The 18,515-nt window shown below is 41.0% G+C and overlaps 1 protein-coding gene across 1 annotated transcript in view; it reads left to right on the top strand.

Moving 5' to 3' along the window:
- The window catches only part of LOC121932873 (solute carrier family 22 member 2-like), a 25,903-nt gene extending 7,823 nt beyond the window's left edge, over positions 1–18,080 (top strand). Inside the window, exons 4-10 of the mRNA XM_042471921.1 lie at positions 419–587; positions 2,276–2,390; positions 5,302–5,414; positions 7,368–7,582; positions 11,341–11,449; positions 15,213–15,325; positions 17,812–18,080. Of these exons, the coding sequence (XP_042327855.1) occupies positions 419–587; positions 2,276–2,390; positions 5,302–5,414; positions 7,368–7,582; positions 11,341–11,449; positions 15,213–15,325; positions 17,812–17,936 (959 nt within the window). The 3' untranslated portion in view covers positions 17,937–18,080. The remainder of the gene's footprint in view (positions 1–418; positions 588–2,275; positions 2,391–5,301; positions 5,415–7,367; positions 7,583–11,340; positions 11,450–15,212; positions 15,326–17,811) is intronic.
- The last annotated feature ends 435 nt before the right edge of the window (positions 18,081–18,515 follow it).

Raw genomic sequence — 18,515 nt, 5'->3', positions numbered from 1 at the left:
TTTTATACCGTTTTTCCGCGATGATCAAAGCGGTGTACAGGAAGGCAGGAAGGTTGATATTCTCGTCCAGCAAGTATGGTGATACCATTTTTTGATGTTGATGCAGCTACAGCCCCAGGAAAGCCGCAAAAGGTAGAAACAAGGAAGAGGAGAAGGAAAATGGAGGACAGAGTGATGGGTAGGGGGACAAGAAAAAAGAGAAAGTGGCATTGGTTAGGAAAGAATGGGTGAAATAGGAGGAGACTGAAAGGTGGAGGAGCCTGTTTGGTCTCCTTTCAGGCCTCTTTCCCCTTCTAATCACTGTAACAATACAAACAGGGTATTTGAATGCCCACATATTCAAATGTACGAAGGTTCACAGAGCTTCTGAAATGGAGGGGCTTTATTTTTATATAAAACAACTGCTTTATTTTGCCAGTCACAGAAATTGTTGGTGCAAGCTACAGGAGGACTGTAGCCATTCTCTATCAAGCAGCATTTGCTATTGGTCTCCTGATCCTTGATGTTCTGGCTTATGCAATTCCCCACTGGCGATGGCTTCAACTTGCTGTCACTCTGCCAACTTTTCTGCTTTTGCTCTACTACTGGTAAGATGGCCTTCAATCAGCTCCACATTCCTATTTCTATACTAGCATCTATTAAAGAAACTGAATCTTAGATAAAGTTGTGAAGGGCTGGACCTAGACAGCAAAATGTCGCCTTGAGTCTCAGTTGCCATGGGACAGGCAGTAAATATTTTATCTGCTATAGGTGTGGACATGCAATGATAAAGCATCCTCTGGAATCTGCTGGGGGGGGCTCTGTAGGTCCCAGAGGATAACATAGTGAGGTGCATCTACACTGCAGAAATAATGCAGTTTAACACTTCTTTAAGTGCTGTATCTCCATCCCAGGGAATCCTGGGGTTTGTAGTGTTTAGTTTTCTCTAGCAAAGACTGCTGGTGCCTCACAAAATTTAAGTTCCCAGGATTCTGTAGTATGAAGCCATGGCAGTTAAAGAAGTGTCCAACTGCATTATTTCTAGATGCATCCACTGCAGTGCTCCTAGCTAAAAGAACACAGTTGGACACTGCTCTCTTTTCTCCATTCTTCATTGTTGTTGTGTGCCTTCAAATAGTTTCTGGTTTACTGTGATCCTGTTGGGGTTTCTTGGCAAGATTTATTCACAGCAGGTTTGCCATGGCCTTCCTCTGAGGCTCAGAGAATGTGACTTGCCCAAGATCACCCTGTGGGTTTCCATGGCTGAATTCTAGTCCAGCAGTCAAACCACTATGCCATACTGTTTCTTCCTCTGTTCTTCACCAGTAATTAAATGACCAGGTTGGGGAAGTTCCGATAGGCAAAAGGAAGCATTGGGAGGAACTTTGGTCATATGTGAGATTGGTAGAGGATCCCAACCTCTGTAACGATCTTATACAAATCAGTAACAGGATGCTAGCTACAATGCCTCAAAGGATAGATCCAGTACCATTAGCCACCAGCCAACATAATGGTCCATAATGAGGCAACAGCTACAGAGTGGTCAATGAGCCTTATCACACTAAACGAATCCCGCTCAGAAACGAGATTTTAGAAGTAGAAAAAAAGCCGCAAATGCAGGAGGTTTTTCAGACGACATTTCTCCCAAACAGAAATAACATGAAAATAAAGCGAACGGAAAGTGGGCAAAAACAACACCTTTTTACTTTCAGGAATTTCCGAAGGTCTGAAAACCCTCCTGCATTTGTGGGTTTTTTCTACTTTTAAATCTCGTTTCTGATCAGGATTCATCTAGTGTGATAAGGTCTTAGGTTGAATTCAGATGTGCAGTTAGCACAACCAGGCCAGTCCCCAACCTAGTATGCCAATATGCTCACACCAAAAGTTGTGTTTACCTGCATACCTCAGCACAAGATTGCCTGGTGCCAATAAAGCACTACTGCAAAGTAGCCTCATCTATAGTTCTATTATGATGCACTATTGGAGCCTGGCAATGTGTATGAGTAGAGGGGAATTTCCTTGATCAAGGATAATGATGTTTCCACGCAGATTCAGGATCTGACCTGCAGTCCACATACACTCAGGGTGACCATGGTGGGAACTGACATCTCAGTTCTCCCCCTTACCTATACTTGCACAAGTGGAATGAACTGACACACGTGGAGGGGTGGCTCAAATATAAATACATGTCTGCATTGCCATCTGCTTTGGTGATTTTGTCTCATGAGTCTCTCTGCAACAGGCTTATCTTCTAGAATAGGACACTATGCAATGGTGCTGTGTTTGATTCCTGTAGGTGCCTTCCAGAATCTCCCAGATGGCTGCTCTCTCAAGGACAGAATGGCAAAGCTATGGAAATTGTGGAGGATATTGCTAAAAAGAACAAGAAAGTGTTACCTGCCCATTTTGAGGTGAATATTAAATGTCACATATATAATGAATAACTTTCCTGGTATGCTGTTAAATAATGAATAGCATTGGTGGTGGTGGCAGCAGCAGAAGTAGAGATTAACAGTACTGTACTACCTATAGTAGGCTGTGTGAGAAGAAAACACCACAAGCTTTCTAATAGTTTCAAAATTCACTATTCATTACTTAACAAGTGCTGGCTGTGGCATCTATCTTGTGTATAGGATCTATCATCTTCCACAGAACCCTAGAGAAGCTTCCCTGGCCCTGTCACCCATTTTTTTTAGCATCCCATGAAAACCTTTTTATCATCTCAGATATCTTAAGAATTGTTATATCCTTCAAGTTTTTTTTAATGCTTCTGTTTTTATGTCAGTTTCACATTCTGCAATTTTTGAATTCTTTGCAGCTGGTTTGCTTTGTTAAATTTGCTGTCTTTGATTTCTTGTTTGTATTCTCTCTCTCTCTCTCTCTCTCTCTCTCTCTCTCTCTATATATATATATATATATATATATTGTGCAGTGGATGGTTTGAAATACACATTTGAAACAGAATCTAGAAGTTCTTAAAATCTTCAAACAAGTCACAAGCTTTTGACTCCCATAGTTGTGGATAAGAGACATATGACAGGGAAATGGATTAAATTATCTGAGCATAGCTTGCCCTGACATGCAAGAGAGTGAAGCAACCTGTATCAGTGAGTACTATAGACTGGAGGGCATAGCAAGGAAAGCCTATGAGGACAAGACCATGTCAGCTCTGTTTCAACAGAGACCTGGTATATGTCAGGCAACAGGACAGGTTACTGGACCATGAATCACAAGGTTGAACAGTATAACACCACTATCATGAGGAAATATGTTTTGCTATATTTGTAATTTGATAAGGAGAAAGGTTTATACATGTCTGTGTGACATGTTCCCTGAAGAACTACTAGTCCCAGAGTCTCTTGTGAAAAGTCTCTTGACAAGTATGGAGGCATGCAGAGTGATGATGGCTTGTAGGAGGCTTTTTTCCTTGCACATTTTCATGCATGAGGGGGGCTTTCTATGCTGTTTTCATGGGGAAATTGCCCTGAGTTTTTTTTCCTGAGATAATTGGAGAGGTTGTGGTGGTTTTGAGGGATTAGCAGGGAACCTCAGGGGGATGCAAAAGTGCAGTCTAATCACCAGATAGAGCCCATGGACATGTTTTCCACAGAGACTGTACTTTCCTCACTCCTGTTGTAGTGTAACTTTTGACATGTAGAAAATGAGGAACTAATACATACCTTATTTCATGACACGGTGTGGGAACAGATTGATAGTGGAGTATGTCTGAGGTTTGGATTGTACTGGGGGCTCAGATTTGGTCCTGCATTTGACAATGTGTACTGGGCCAGTACTCGATCTGGGTTTGACTGGCCAAAGAGGAAACTTCCTAGGAGGATGAAATATTTGCCCACTGTGCTATTTGGTGCTTTTGCTGTAACAGACTAGTGTAGCTCCTCATCTGTACCGGACTGCGACCTTACAGCTCATCTTGGGAAAATGACTTTTTGTATTGCAATTCCCAGAATCCTCACCCAGACTGATCATTGGCTGGTGTTGGCTGTGGCTTTTTGTAGTAATAAAACTGTATTCCCAAGCTCTGTACAGAACACAGCACTTGCAAATGTTTGATTTGCTGTTTGCTTTTCACAGTTTTCTATTTGGCAGCTAAATACAATATATTGGATAGTATCCAGTACTAGCAATCACTGCATGCCATCTGTTAAAGTCTGTCAAATAGTAATAAAATCTTCCTTATCCAACATGCTTGGGACCAGAAGTGTTTTGGGTTTCAGATTTTTTTCAGATTTTGAAATATTTGCATATACTGTACATAATGAGTTATCATGGAGATGGGACCAAAGTATAAACACTAAATTCATTTATGTTTCATCCATACCTTACACACATAGTCTGAAGGTAATTTTATATGCAATATTTTTAATAATTTGTGCATGAAACCAATTTTATGTACATTGAACCATGAGAAAGCAAAGGTGTCACTATTTCAGCAGCACACAAGGGCGATTTTGGATTTTGGAGTATTTCAGATCTCTGAATTCTGGATAACGAAGACTCATAGGGTGTACAGACCGGCCATTAAGGCCAGCCTGCGGGTGGAGTTGAGGTGTGGCATCCATATGATGCGTGGCCCGATTCCACCCCCAGGCCAGCGTGATGCCATGTGTCGTACCACATGGTGTGTGGTATCACAGCACTTCTCTGGCACTGTGTCTAAATGATGCAGCACCAAAGGAGCACCAAAAAGCTGCGGCGCCAGTGCCCTTTTCACGGTGCAGAAAGTAGCTGCTTTTTATGGCTCCATTTTGTGCTGTAAAAAGGCAAGATCAGGGTCGTGGCATGTGGTTGCCATGGCCACAATCCGGCGCAGAGAGGGGTGGTCTGTATTGCCCAAAAGTCTGTGTGAAAGTATGGGCTTCTCTCAGTGTCAAACAAATGGACTTCTACTCATGCAACAGGATTGCTGTTTGCTCTCCTTTGCCTGCAGTATTGCAAATCTTGCTCCCAACTCTCTGATTATGGGTTCCAGATATTAGAAGGAAATTGTTCCACCAACAGCATCCATTCCGCTGGTGGCTAAAAAACATTGGATATAGTCCTATGGTAATAATACAAATACTGTTAAATAGACAGCACCATTACATGTTAGCTTTCAAATGTCAAATATCAGCTGGTAGATCCTGAATGTCAAACTTAAATTTTAAATGTTAACATCTATTATCATTAGATAAGAAATAAACTATATTGGTGATTTTTTTTAAATGCCCCATGAACATCCAAAAGTATCTGGGATCTTTGTAGCAATTGTAAAATGTGCCAAGTCCTTTGCTCTTGATTAATTTTAGAACCATTCTCTTACAGAGTATCAGTCTTGAGGAAGACAATGAAAAAGATTCACAACTGAGTCCTTCTGTGTTAGATCTTGTGAGAACACCGCAGATGAGAAAATACACATTTATTTTAATGTACAACTGGTAAGAGACCTTTCATTTCCAGTTCTATATTTATTCCCTTACTTGCCTTCTGTATGCTTACCTTGTCCATGTACTATACACAAAGCCCTGGCAATTAAGGTTGCAGATGGAATAGGGCAAGAGAGAGAGCAATCTCTTTGAGTCCAAAGATCACATTCTGTTTCAGAAAATGTATGTTTTTGGGAAAAGGAGTGCATTCTAGTAGTAGATAGGCCCAAAAGTCTGGTCTAACAATACTAGCATATATTAATATAAAATATTTAGTGCCAGTATCTAAGAATTGGGAGAAACATTTCAACCTTTTAAAAAGCTGGGAAACTCTTTCAGCCCTGAGGAAAGCCCAAGGTTTCACATCCTTCAAATGGGGCATAGCTGTAAACCCAGAGTTCACATGCATGGAACCTTGACTCCAGTGTGGGTACTAAGTCCTAGGCATGTAGATGCCATCCCACAAAACCTACCTCCTTTCTCTCTTATCTCTGCTTTTTCATACTGAGCAAGAAGTTAACCTCTCTACAGTTGTGTTCATTTCCCAGGTCATAGTCAATTTCTCCCTCCCTCCATCCCTCCCTCCCTCCCTGTGTGTGTAAAACCATTCTCTCTCAGGATAAGTGGTGTATTTAATATTATTGCCTCTCAGATTAAACCCGGTTAATTTTAACAATGATAACTTTACAAATTGGGCACAAAAGGGGGCCAGCAGCATTCCAGTAAAAAAATGCCATGTGAAGAGCATTTTATTTATTATTATTATTATTAACCTTTATTTATGAAGCGCTGTAAATTTACACAGCGCTGTACATGCAATCTTTTTAGTTAGATGGTTCCCTGCCCTCGGGCTTACAATCTAAAAAGACATGACACAGAAGGAGAAGGGAGTGGTGGAGGGAAAGGGTAAGAGGTCCAGCAGTTCCTCTCTACCTCCGAGGCCTGGACCAAGGCAGATGGACTGGAGGGAGCTGTGTATGTTTATCCTGGAGAAGAGAAAGTTAAGGGATGACATGATAGCCATGTTTAAATATTTGACAATATGTCATTTTGGGGATGGGGGAGCAAGCTTGCTTTCTGCTGCTCTAGAGGTGACTATGACCTAGAGCAATGGCTTCAAACTACAGGAAGGGAGATTCCATCTAAACATTAGGAAGCTCTCCCTGATGGTAAGAGCTGTGGTGGAGTCCCCTTATTTGGAGGTTTTTAAATAGAGGCTGGATGGCCATCTATCGAGGTGCTTTGATTTGATATTCCTGTATGGCAAAGGGTTGGACTGGATGGCCCTTGTGGCCTCTTCCAACTGTATGATTCTATGTCCTGAGTAAACTATGTTTATTAAAGTTCATACAAGCCCATGTTGTATTTCAGAATCATAATCAAAGACAGTATATTATGTGTGTATCGTGGTAGCTTCTGTTTTCCCCAACCTTGTGTCCTGCAGACATTTTTTTTTTTACTGTATTTCTGGTAATTCCTGATCATTGACCATGCTGGCTGGGACTGCTGAGACCTGTAGCCCTAAACATGATAAGGCACCATACTGGGGAAAGACATGTTACAACAGTTATGCACTTGTCTGTTTGGCATTTTATCCACCACTTCTCCTCCAAGCAGCATGGTTCTCTGTCCACATTTTATTTTCAAATTAGGATTTTTGACAGGAAATAGGTTGGACCTAGAACATGGGACTGGCCCAAGCCATTCCTAAGAATAAATGTACTTTCATTCGTGAGCTTTCCTTACAACATTTTAGTATCCTGCCAAACAAACAAACAAGCATTTCTTAACCTTAAAGTAAAAGTTTTTATGTTCTAAATAAATCTTTTCCTGAACATATGTGTACCTAATGGAAAGTCTGATGAAATGATTTGGGATCTAAATTACATATCTAGAAAATTGTTGGTCTTATCTCAGATGTATAAATCGCTAGATAATGAACTACTGTTGCTCTTCTTTTCTTAGGTTCACAAGTGCCATAACATACCAAGGACTAATCATGCACGTGGGAATTTCCGGAGACAATGTTTATCTAGATTTTTTATATTCTTCCATTGTTGAATTTCCAGCAGCTGCCATTCTCATATTTACAACAGAACGAGTGGGACGACGGTATCCCTGGGCTGTATCACATCTCATGGCAGGAGTAGCTTGTCTTGTTGCAGCTTTCACTCCAGAAGGCAAGTTGATATATACAGTTGGCCCTCTGTTTTTGCGGGGGATCTGTTCCAGACACCCCCGTGAAAATGGAGGCACGCGCATATTCAAGCCCCATATACATGCTTGTGCCCATGTACATGCTTGTGCGTGGGAGCATGGCCCCTTAAAAATAGTGGAGGTTGCCCTTCTGCGGATTTCCAAGGTTGCAAATCTGATATCCTTGAGTTAGGAGAGGTGACTGTACAGTCATTCTGTAGTCCAGATGCAGCCTGTGTCTCTAGAGTAATGTACAGATCACAACACCATTATTCTTTGGATTTTACATTTCTCCAAAGGTTGCAATTCATTTCTCAGCGTAATCAAAACACATGCAAAAATGAATAGCTAGCACTTGTAATCAAACATGTGGCATGAGAGAAGCATCAGCATTTGGAGAAGCCAGAAGGGATTTCTCAAGTTTCTGGAGCTAGAGATGTGGCATCTTAAAGTGCCAAGGGGGCTTCAAATGGATTTCTTGCCTACTCTGGATCCATCTAACAGTAGATGGATCCAGAAGGTCAGAGTAGCTGCAGGAAAACTGAAACATGCAAGTTAAGTTTAAGATCATGGGTGCAAAGCAAAGGTTATTTGGGGGTTATTTGTGTTATCCTCCATGCCAACAACATACGAGTACACATTTGAACCTACATTTGTCTGCTTCACAGCAGAAATCTACTGCACAGAAAAGCCATGTGGAGGTATGAAGGTTGCTTTAAAATCATGGGTGCAAAGCAGATTGAGAAATGGGGATGGGACAAAAGTGGAAAAGAGAAAATTGGATGAATGAAGGACTAAACCAGCAGGCAGTACAGAAGGTATGTTTGAACAGCTGCCTGTCATTGGAATGGAGGACTCCAGATCTTCTGAGAAGATCCAGACCAAACAGGGAGTTTTTAAAATTCTGAAATGAGAAGGTTATACTACTGGTTTGGCAGCAAATGACCCAAGACTCACCTGGACTGTTTACGCCAGACTCAGGGATTGGGCTCTGTGTTGTCCAGACTCCTTGCCAAGAGGATGGCGCACGGGGGGGGGGGGGGCTGGTTTCATAGAATCATAGAATCATAGAATCATAGAGTTGGAAGAGACCGCAAGGGCCATCCAGTCCAACCCCCTGCCATGCAGGAAATCCAGATCAAAGCATCGTCGACAGATGGCCATCCAGCCTCTGTTTGAAGACCTCCAAGGAGGGAGACTCCACTACACTCCGAGGAAGTGTGTTCCACTGTCGAACAGCCCTTACTGTCAGGAAATTCCTCCTAATGTTGAGGTGGAATCTCTTTTCCTGTAGCTTGCATCCATTGCTCCGGGTCCTAGTCTCTGGAGCAGCAGAAAACAAGTTTGCTCCCTCCTCAATATGACATCCCTTCAAGTATTTAAATAGGGCTATCATATCACCTCTTAACCTTCTCTTCTCCAGGCTAAACATCCCCAGCTCCCTGAGTCGTTCCTCATAGGGCAAGGTTTCCAGACCTTTCACCATTTTAGTCGCCCTCCTTTGGACACGCTCCAGTTTCTCAATGTCCTTTTTGAATTGTGGCGCCCAGAACTGGACACAATATTCCAGGTGGGGCCTGACCAGAGCAGAATATAGTGGCACTATTACTTCCCTGGATCTAGATACGATACTTCTATTGATGCAGCCTAAAATCGCATTGGCCTTGTTAGCTGCCGCATCACACTGTTGACTCATGTTCAACTTGTGGTCTACTTGGACTCCTAGATCCCTTTCACATGTTGTCTCCTTAAGCCAGGTGTCTCCCATCCTATATCTGTGCATTTCATTTTTTCGCCCTAAGTGCAGTACCTTACATTTCTCCCTGTTGAAGTTCATTCTGTTAGCTCTGGCCCAGCTTTCTAGTCTATTCAGGTCATTTTGAATTTTGATCCTGTCCTCTGGAGTATTAGCTATTCCTCCTACTTTAGTGTCATCTGCAAATTTGATAAGTATGCCCCCAATTTTTTCCTCCAAGTCATTGATAAAGATGTTGAATAGCACTGGGCCCAGGACAGAGCCCTGTGGGACCCCACTGGTTACTTCTCTCCAGGATGAAAAGGTGCCATTGTTGAGCACCCTTTGGGTTCGGCCGGTCAACCAATTACAAATCCACTTAACAGTTGCCTTGTCCAGCCCACATTTTACAAGCTTGTTTGTGAGAATGTCATGGGGAACCCTGTCAAAGGCCTTACTGAAATCAAGATATACTATATCCACAGCATTCCCTTCATCTACCAAGCTGGTAATTTCATCAAAGAAAGAGATCAGATTTGTCTGGCATGACTTGTTTCTCTGAAACCCATGTTGACTTTTTGTGATTATGGCATTGGCTTCTAGATGTTCACAGACTCTCTGTTTAATGATCTGCTCCAGAATCTTTCCTGGTATTGATGTCAGACTAACTGGACAGTAATTGTTGGGATCCTCTTTTTTCCCCTTTTTGAAGATGGGGACAACGTTTGCCCTCCGCCAGTCTGCTGGGATCTCTCCTGTTTTCCAGGAGTTTTCAAAGATTATTGCCAATGGCTCCGATATTACATTAGCCAGTTCTTTTAATACCCTTGGATGTAGCTCATCTGGTCCTGGAGACTTAAATTCATTTAGATTAATAAGGTATTCCTGTACTATCTCTTTACTTATTTTGTGCTGAAATTCCCCTATTCTGTCCTCTGCTCCATTATCCTCAGGTTGAGCACCCTTTGCCTTTTCTGAGAAGACTGAGGCAAAGAAGGTGTTGAGTAATTCTGCCTTTTCTCTGTCTTCTGTTAGCATTTTGCCATCTTCTCCACGCAGTGGCCCTACCGTTTCCTTCTTCTTCCTTTTGCTGCGGACATATCCAAAAAAGCCCTTTTTGTTGTTCTTAACCTCTCTAGCAAGCCTGAGTTCATTCTGTGCTTTGGCTTTTCTGACCTTATCTCTACACTTGCTAGCTATTTGTTTGAATTCCTCTTTGGTGATTTCCTCATTTTTCCATTTCTTATACATGTTCCGTTTAAAATTTAGCTGAGCTGAAAGTTCCTTTGTCATCCATCCTGGGTTCTTGCGACATCTCCCATTTTTCTTTCTCACTGGAACTGTTTTAATTTGTGCCTTCAGTATCTCCCTTTTGAGAAACTCCCATCCATCTTGAACTCCCTTCTCTTTTAGTATTCCTGACCATGGGATCGCACCCAGTATTTCTCTAAGTTTACTGAAATCCGCTCTCCTAAAGTCTAGAATGCGTGTCTGACTCTGCCTGGCTTCTCCTTTCCATTGTATAACAAACTCCAGGAGAACATGGTCACTTCCACCTAAGGATCCCACCACTTGAATTGGTTTATCTAGCCCATGCAGACAGAGCCCAAATAATCAAATGAGTGTAGAGCTTGGTAACTTGCTACTGGGTGCATGTACCTGTACTTCTGTGGAGATAGGAGATAACAACATTACCCGGGGGAGGGGGGGACTACCCTACTTGTATAACCCAACAGGCCTCTCTTCTCCCAATATGCTCTATCTGTATTTTTGTAATGCCAATAGCTCAACAAGCCAGAATTCTCTAGTATATTCCCATCCAATCAAAACTAAAACACTGTCCAGTTAAAGAGTGTTAACACTCTTGACCTTGGAGCTTTTTACTACTCAGAAACAGAAAATGTACTGCCTCCAGTTCTGTGGAACACTACTGTTCATCTTGTTGATACAGTACTATTAATTGTCTTCCTAATGAGTTATTTTGAAGAATTAATGTTTATTTTCCAGATATGCACTGGTTGAAGATCATTGCAGCTAGTCTAGGGAGACTGGGAATCACTATGGCTTTTGAAATGGTGTGCTTTGTGAATACTGAATTATATCCAACATTTCTCAGGTAGGTGTTCTTACTATCCCTAGCAAGGTAATTTTTGAACTGTTGGATGCATATATCTGTGATTACACCATTATTACAGATTTACAAGTATATAACATGAAGGTCCAAAACACACTGCAGAAGTAATCCTGTTTGAGACCGCCTTAACTGCTTTGGCTCAATGCTAGAGAATTCTGAGAACTGTAGTTCTGTGAGACATTTAGGAGTCTCTGTCTGAGCGCTTTGGTGCCAAAACAAACTACAATTCTTAGAATTCCCCAGCATTGAACTAGGGCAGTTAAAGTGATCTCAAAGTGGATTATTTCTGCAGTGTGTTTTGGACCTAAGATATAGAAGCAACATATAAAGAACCAACTGTAGGGTCAAAATAGAGAAGCATGGGGAGGGTTGTTGAGATCTTATCTAGAAAAAAGTACCCCTGGAAAAAAATCTGTAAAGTACTGTTGTATCTTATTGATACCAATGGAAATCATTGGCCTGGTTTGCTGTTTCCATTTGGGCTGCTCACTGATAGTAGATTGGTGAGGTGGAGAGTAGTCTGCAATCTTTAACTTGGTGCCTGCTGGAGGATGTCTTGAAAGGGTAGCTATGAAGGAACTAGGCAAGATACTGAAGTGTAAATTAAATAATTAAATACTAAAGCTAGAATTGTCCATGCCATGGTATTTCTCATTTCTACGTATGGTTGTGAAAGCTGGACAGTAAAGAAATTTGACAGGAAGAAAAATCAACTTATTTGAGACCTGGTGCTAGAGGGGACTGTGGATACTGTGGACTGATAAAATAAATGCGTCCAAGAGCTAATTAAGCCTGAACTAGTTCAGGCTTAACTAGCTCTTGGACGCATTTATTTGCATGAGACTGTTGTACATTTGGCCATATCTTGATGTTACCCAAAAAGATAGGAGAACTTGGAGTCCCCATCAGTTGTGTCAGTATCTCCTTAAAGCAGTGGTTCTCAACTTTTGGCTCTCCTAGTGTTTTAGCCTTCAGTTCCCAGAAGTCCCAGCCAGCTTGCCCAAATGATAAGGGATTCTGGGAGCTGAAGTCTAAAATGCCTGGAGGGCCCAAGGTTGAGAACCCCTGCCTTAAAGGATGTTTGCAAGAGGTTGGGTAATATAAGGATTGTTTTCACTTGTATATACCAGTACTAACTGCAGGAGGACTCCAAGTTTAATGAATGAAATATGTAAAAGTGTGACCAAAAATGCAATAGTAATTCGAGTAGACCTACCATACAGAGATAACCAAAATAGATGTATGGGAATTGGATAGCAGAAGCTCAGTTGTGGAAGGAGTAATATTTACCAGTCCTGAAGAGGAATTCACAGAAAGCAGGATGTGGCTCAGAAAGCAAGTAGAAGAGGATCTCTGTGCACACATGAGGGAACGCTGGGACTAATATTTATACATGATATCTTAGCTTTGAGGGGCACTGGGTGATATCTTGCAGTGTAATAAAGACCTGATGGTTTTCTTAGAGAATTGACAGTGGGTTCCAGAAGGCTTGACGACATTAACTTCAGATTAACAACAACAACAAAACAACAAAGATTGGATTTAGGAGTACCCCCAATGTGGATGGATAGGAAACTTGGATGGAAACATGGCAAGGGCTAGGTAGGGGAAATGGTCTTATGTGCCTTATGTCCAAAACACACTGCAGAAGAAGTGGTGGTGGGGAGAGTAAGGAGTAAGAAGTAAGAAAAGATTAGGAAAAGATGTTTAGCTGAAGGTTCAAAGATAGGGTGAGTACTGTTAATGGGGTTTCCTCTTATTCTCTTTTTCGCGTGATTTGTATGATTGGTTCGTCTGCTGTATTCATTTGTTGTCAATGTTTGTCTTTGTATTTACTGTATATTGTTGTGTTTTAATAAAATTTAATAAAATAAAATTAAAAAAAAAACACACTGCAGAAATAATCTACTTTGAGACTGCTTTAACTATCCTGGCTCAGTGCTGGGGAATCCTGGGAATTGTAGCTTATTGTGGCACCAGAGTTCTCTGACAGAGGCGGCTAAATTTCTTGCAAAACTACAGTTCCAAGAATTTGCTAGCATTGAGCCAGGGCAGTTAAAACAATGTCAAACTGGATTCTTTCTACAATGTGTTTTGGACCTTAGTGCAGGGAGACCTCCTTTAGCACAAGAGGCTATGCAGAAAGCCTGGGGGAGGATGGAGTGATAAACAAACCGATTTAACCTTTATTTTAGTATTACAAAGATCTTTCACATGTCTTTGAGTCAATGTTCTTCTCCCATGGGACACTTCATAGTCTTTTGAAGGCCATCATTAAAACATGCCTGGCTGTAGATATGAAAATATCATATATAGTGTGGGGGTATTGAGTGTGCTAACAATGAGAAGACATGATTCACTAGGAAAGACAATAATGCTTAGTAGGACAGTAGGAAAAGAGGAAGACTAAATTCCAGATGGATAGACTCAATCAAGGAAGCCATGACCCTGAGTTTGCAAGACCTGAGAAGGGCAGTTGATGATAGGGTGACGTAGAGGTCTTTCATTCATAGGGTCACCATAAATCAACCCAACTTGACAGAGGTTAACAACAACAATGCTGAAGTTACTCAGGTCAGCTACTGCATATGGCATGTGATAGAAGAAGTTGTTTTAGTTCTTCATTCCAAGCATCAGACTGTCCTATGTTAGATCTGTTTTTTCTGAAAATGGGTGGTTTCAGTAATTTGAGATGTAACAAACAAGGCCCTTAATGTCCTTTTACTACTCTTCTGCCTTGGTATCATATCCATTAGAAAAGAGAGAAGGACAACGACAGGTGTAAACAGTGACAGTTCTGAACTGGGATACAAAGCCAGGCAATCTTGAGAATTTTAGTTAGAGTTACTTGGACTTGAAGCAGCTAGGAAGGGCTATGATCTGGGCTTCATGTGGCTGAACTAGAGTCTGATGCATCATCAGTGGATGTAGTGCTCACTTCAGGAATCTTTTTGCTTTTACTTTATTAGAGATGGGAAATTGCGGCAGGTCCAGGGACGGCAACAGCAACAACAATTATTTTATAGCCCACCTTTTCCCCAGTTCAGGATTCAAGGTGGCTTATAACAGATTTAAAAAAATAAAGTTTTTAAATGTTTTAAAACATTTTCTTTAAAATAATGGAGTAGCAATTCGCCTTTCAAATTGATTGCAGGATCTCTCTACACTAACACCGAATAAACAAACACCCCCAAATCCTGTTTTTCAAAATCCAAAATGGATTTCTGACCATTTCCATTTCCCCTTCCTTCCTTCCTTCCTTCCTTCCTGGTGATTGGCAATCTGTGGGGCTGCAGGAAGTTCTCAAGGGAAGGAAATTAGCCCCTGGAACTGCCACAGTTGTCTGTCCCTGCTATACTAATGTTGCTTCTTGGATTTCTCACTGTGTTTTTGGAAAGTGGGAAGCATTCAACATTGTTAGTGTTCAAATGCCTGCAATTTGTATGCGGTGCAAACAGTTGTTTGGATAAAGACATGGCTGCTTTGGGACACAATTTGACTTTTCCTTCTATCTACCCATAAATGAAGGATAACTGTAGAAAAATCTGTCTTTTTATATGGTGTGAAATATGTTTGGAATGTAGGTATCTCTTCCTCCTCTACTGAGAAGAAACTGTTTCGAAGCCATAAACTTTATGCAAACCCTGTAGTCTGAATTATCTCACACACATATTGTAGTTTTACATACAGGTGAATATAGATACAAACTTTTAATGTGATTCTTTCCCTCACTTTTTTAAACCAGAAACCTTGGTGTGATGGTCTGTTCCTCCATGTGTGACGTGGGTGGGATAATATCCCCATTTGTTGTATATAGGCTGACAGAAATCTGGGACCAGCTGCCTCTTTTAGTTTTCAGTAAGTAATATTCTACTAAAGGTTGCTGAAGCATCTTAATGCTTACCTAGGAGTCACTCTTTTACAGGCGTGTAAAAGATTGCATTGTTTGTTTTATTTTCTTTAAAATATTTACATGACACTTTTCTACTTTGTAGTATTTGTTGCTATAGCTTTTATTTTTATTTTATTTTATTTTAAAAATATCCAAATGACATTTCTGTTGTCCCAATTGCTGGTATCAGCAGAACCATTTCATTCCCTCTCTTAGGTGGGTTTCTTTTTAATTCTGAGACATGTCAGAACAAAAAAGTATCTTTCCTCTCTTCTCCTTTCTTTTTAATTTTTTTAGTTATAGTGCTTCAGTGCATCAGTGAAATCATAGTTTAGCACTATGATATGATATCTTTAAGAGTTTTTAATAAATTCAATGAGGAAAATTTAAATGATAGGATCAGCTCAGCAAACAACGCCAGTTTATTTATTTATTTTTTAATTTTTTGGGAAACCTTTGTACTTTCCCAAATATTGTTGTAAACAGTTCCCAAAAGAATGGAACAAGTAGATAGAAGGGCAGCCACAATCAGCAAAACCCAGCAGAACCCCAGGAACTATACGATGATAATTCATTCTCCTTTACACAACTAAATTCAAAATCCTCCAAAGAGTAATAACTTTACCAGACAACCAAAATACACAAAATACATCGTCTAAGCTTTCAAAACTTCACTGGCTTCTTCATCAGGCATTGCCCAATGAAGAAGCCAGTTGAGCTTCAAAATCTTGCATGATGAAGCTTGTACTGTACATTTCAGTTGACCAATAAAGATATTGTTCTTTTGTGGATTTGGATTTCATTGTAATTTGGTCAACAGTGTTAACATGACTATCCCTGACTACACTTTTTTATAACTCTGGAAGAGTCATGGAAGACACCAGTGACAGCAGCTCATGAATCTGCCTGTGTGTTGGTTGTCACATCCCCCAGTAAGGCAGTTGCTTCAGTCAACAGATGCTAGGGATCAGAAGCAAGATGCTGAAAAAGAGAGACAAGCGCCATACTGCCTGTCGTGCACCCCATAAACTAATTTGCTATCTTCAGATTTGGAGGAAAATACTGGCCCATTACTAGCCTTGAAAAAAATGAAACTGTTGGTCTAGCTGGCTTTCATACAAGGGACACAAGGAGGCACCATCTTATTCTTCACCTAGGGCTACCCATCACATGAAGAATACCCATGTGTCGGGGAAGCTCTCCTGTTCAGACCCAATGTTTTGCACATAAGGCTGATAGTAGACCTGGAGAGAGAAGGGCTGGGTCTTGTGCATATTCCTCTGTTGTACTGATAAAAAACACTTGGTAAATGAATGAATAGGACTAGTATCTCTATGGCGAGTTACAAACCACCATTTTGTACGTATTCACTACGTATTAGGGTTAGGAAGGGGCGGTGCTTTGTACATAGTGAATACGTACAAAATAGCAGTGGCTGTTCCACACGGCCGCCACCATATTGACATAGTGGATGCTGTCCGTCCGCACATTGCGCGGCGCTTATGACGTCGCGAGTGCGCCATTGGAGCCTCGCTGCATCATAACTGCGCCACAAGAGGAAGCTCCATTTTGGAGCTTTTTTGCTCCGCGAGGGAGTCACGCGGTTTGGCTGTTGCGGCTCCCTCGCGGAGCAAACAGCAGCGCCGGCAGACCGCCGCAAAGCGGTGGTCTGTAACACACCCATATGATATGTATAGAGTTTCAGTTTGCTAGACTTCCTCCAGTCCATTAATGGAGTCAGGAGCCTGTTATGTAAAACTTCCACTACTCCACTTAAGTCATAATATTAGAATTTCCCCTCAGTTATTTCTATTGATATAATACACAATCTTTTGTCTGGAGTCTAAGTTACTTTAATTTTTTTTTTAAAAAATCATTATTATCTTTTAATTAATGCTATAGAAAGTGTGTGCATATGAAATAAAATTAGAAAAAAAGTATCTTAAAAGATTCCCAGCCAAAAGTCCCAGACTAAATAAACCCTTTCCTTCTGTTATTGAATAATGCATCTCCTTCAGAAAACCATTCAGTAAGCTTAGTATCAATTCTGGCGAAGAGAAGCAATCAAGATAGCTTCTTTATATCTTACATTATGTTTGGGGTTAGATGGCATGAAGAAGGCACAGTAGGCCCATCTTAAGATCCGTACAAAGGAAGAGCTAATCAAGCTCACAAGGAAAATTCTAGAAATTCACTTTGAATTTGTTGAGAGGCTGACCATGGAATTTAGCCACATGAATTAAATAAATGTATCAGGTTCTCTAAATAGTTCAGCCTTATGCTGGCTTACTTGGGACTGAGTTCTACCAAAGTCAATGGGATCAACTTTCAGGTGACTATGCATAGGGGATTGCCTCATTGAATTAGGGGACCTATGTACTGTTTTTATAAAAGTGAAATGTAATATGGTATATTGGGTTCTAACTGTGTCTTTTATGTATTTCGTGGGCAGCTGCAGTTGGTGTAATTGGCGCTGGATCGGTGCTACTTCTGCCTGAAACCAAAGGGAGAACTTTGCCTGAGACCATTGAAGATGTAGAAAACTTCCATAGATACCATGCTAAACAGCTTAAGTGAGGACAGTCAATTTGAAGCACATTTTTTCAGCTGATGCCTATAAATGGAGTTTAGATGGGCAGTGAAAATGTTCACTTGATGGGGAGGGAGCCTTGATAAACTGTATAAACATACTTTTATAAATAAATTAGCTATTCCTTGGAAGTGGGTGTTCAATTCGCATGGTCTTGTGGAGATACATGCTTCACATACATAAACTCCTCCCATTATCCCATCTAGGTTGAATATATCCTCCCCACCACCAGCAATTCTGCCCCCTCAGAAAGTAGTGATTATTGGTAACTCCTCTGCTAGTGGACAAATTCAACCAGTTTGCAAGATGGGGTTGGTTTTTCCTTTAAACATAGTATGTATGAGGTGTGTGTATAATTCTTTTTATCCTGCAGCTCAAGCCTTATTACAGCCTGGCTGCATTCTTAGGACAGAATGCAGTTAGGAGTGATATTATAATATGATCTGGGGTCCTTTCTCAATACAAAGGTCACATGTATTATGCACATGGCTGCGGATTTTCGCACATTTGCATCAATGGTTAATTGTCTTCATTTTCTTGCTCAAATTTGCATCTACAGTGGGTCC

Source organism: Sceloporus undulatus, chromosome 1, assembly GCF_019175285.1.
Source record: "Sceloporus undulatus isolate JIND9_A2432 ecotype Alabama chromosome 1, SceUnd_v1.1, whole genome shotgun sequence".
Taxonomy (NCBI): Eukaryota; Metazoa; Chordata; class Lepidosauria; order Squamata; family Phrynosomatidae; genus Sceloporus; species Sceloporus undulatus.
This window is presented reverse-complemented; position numbering and strand designations above follow the sequence as displayed.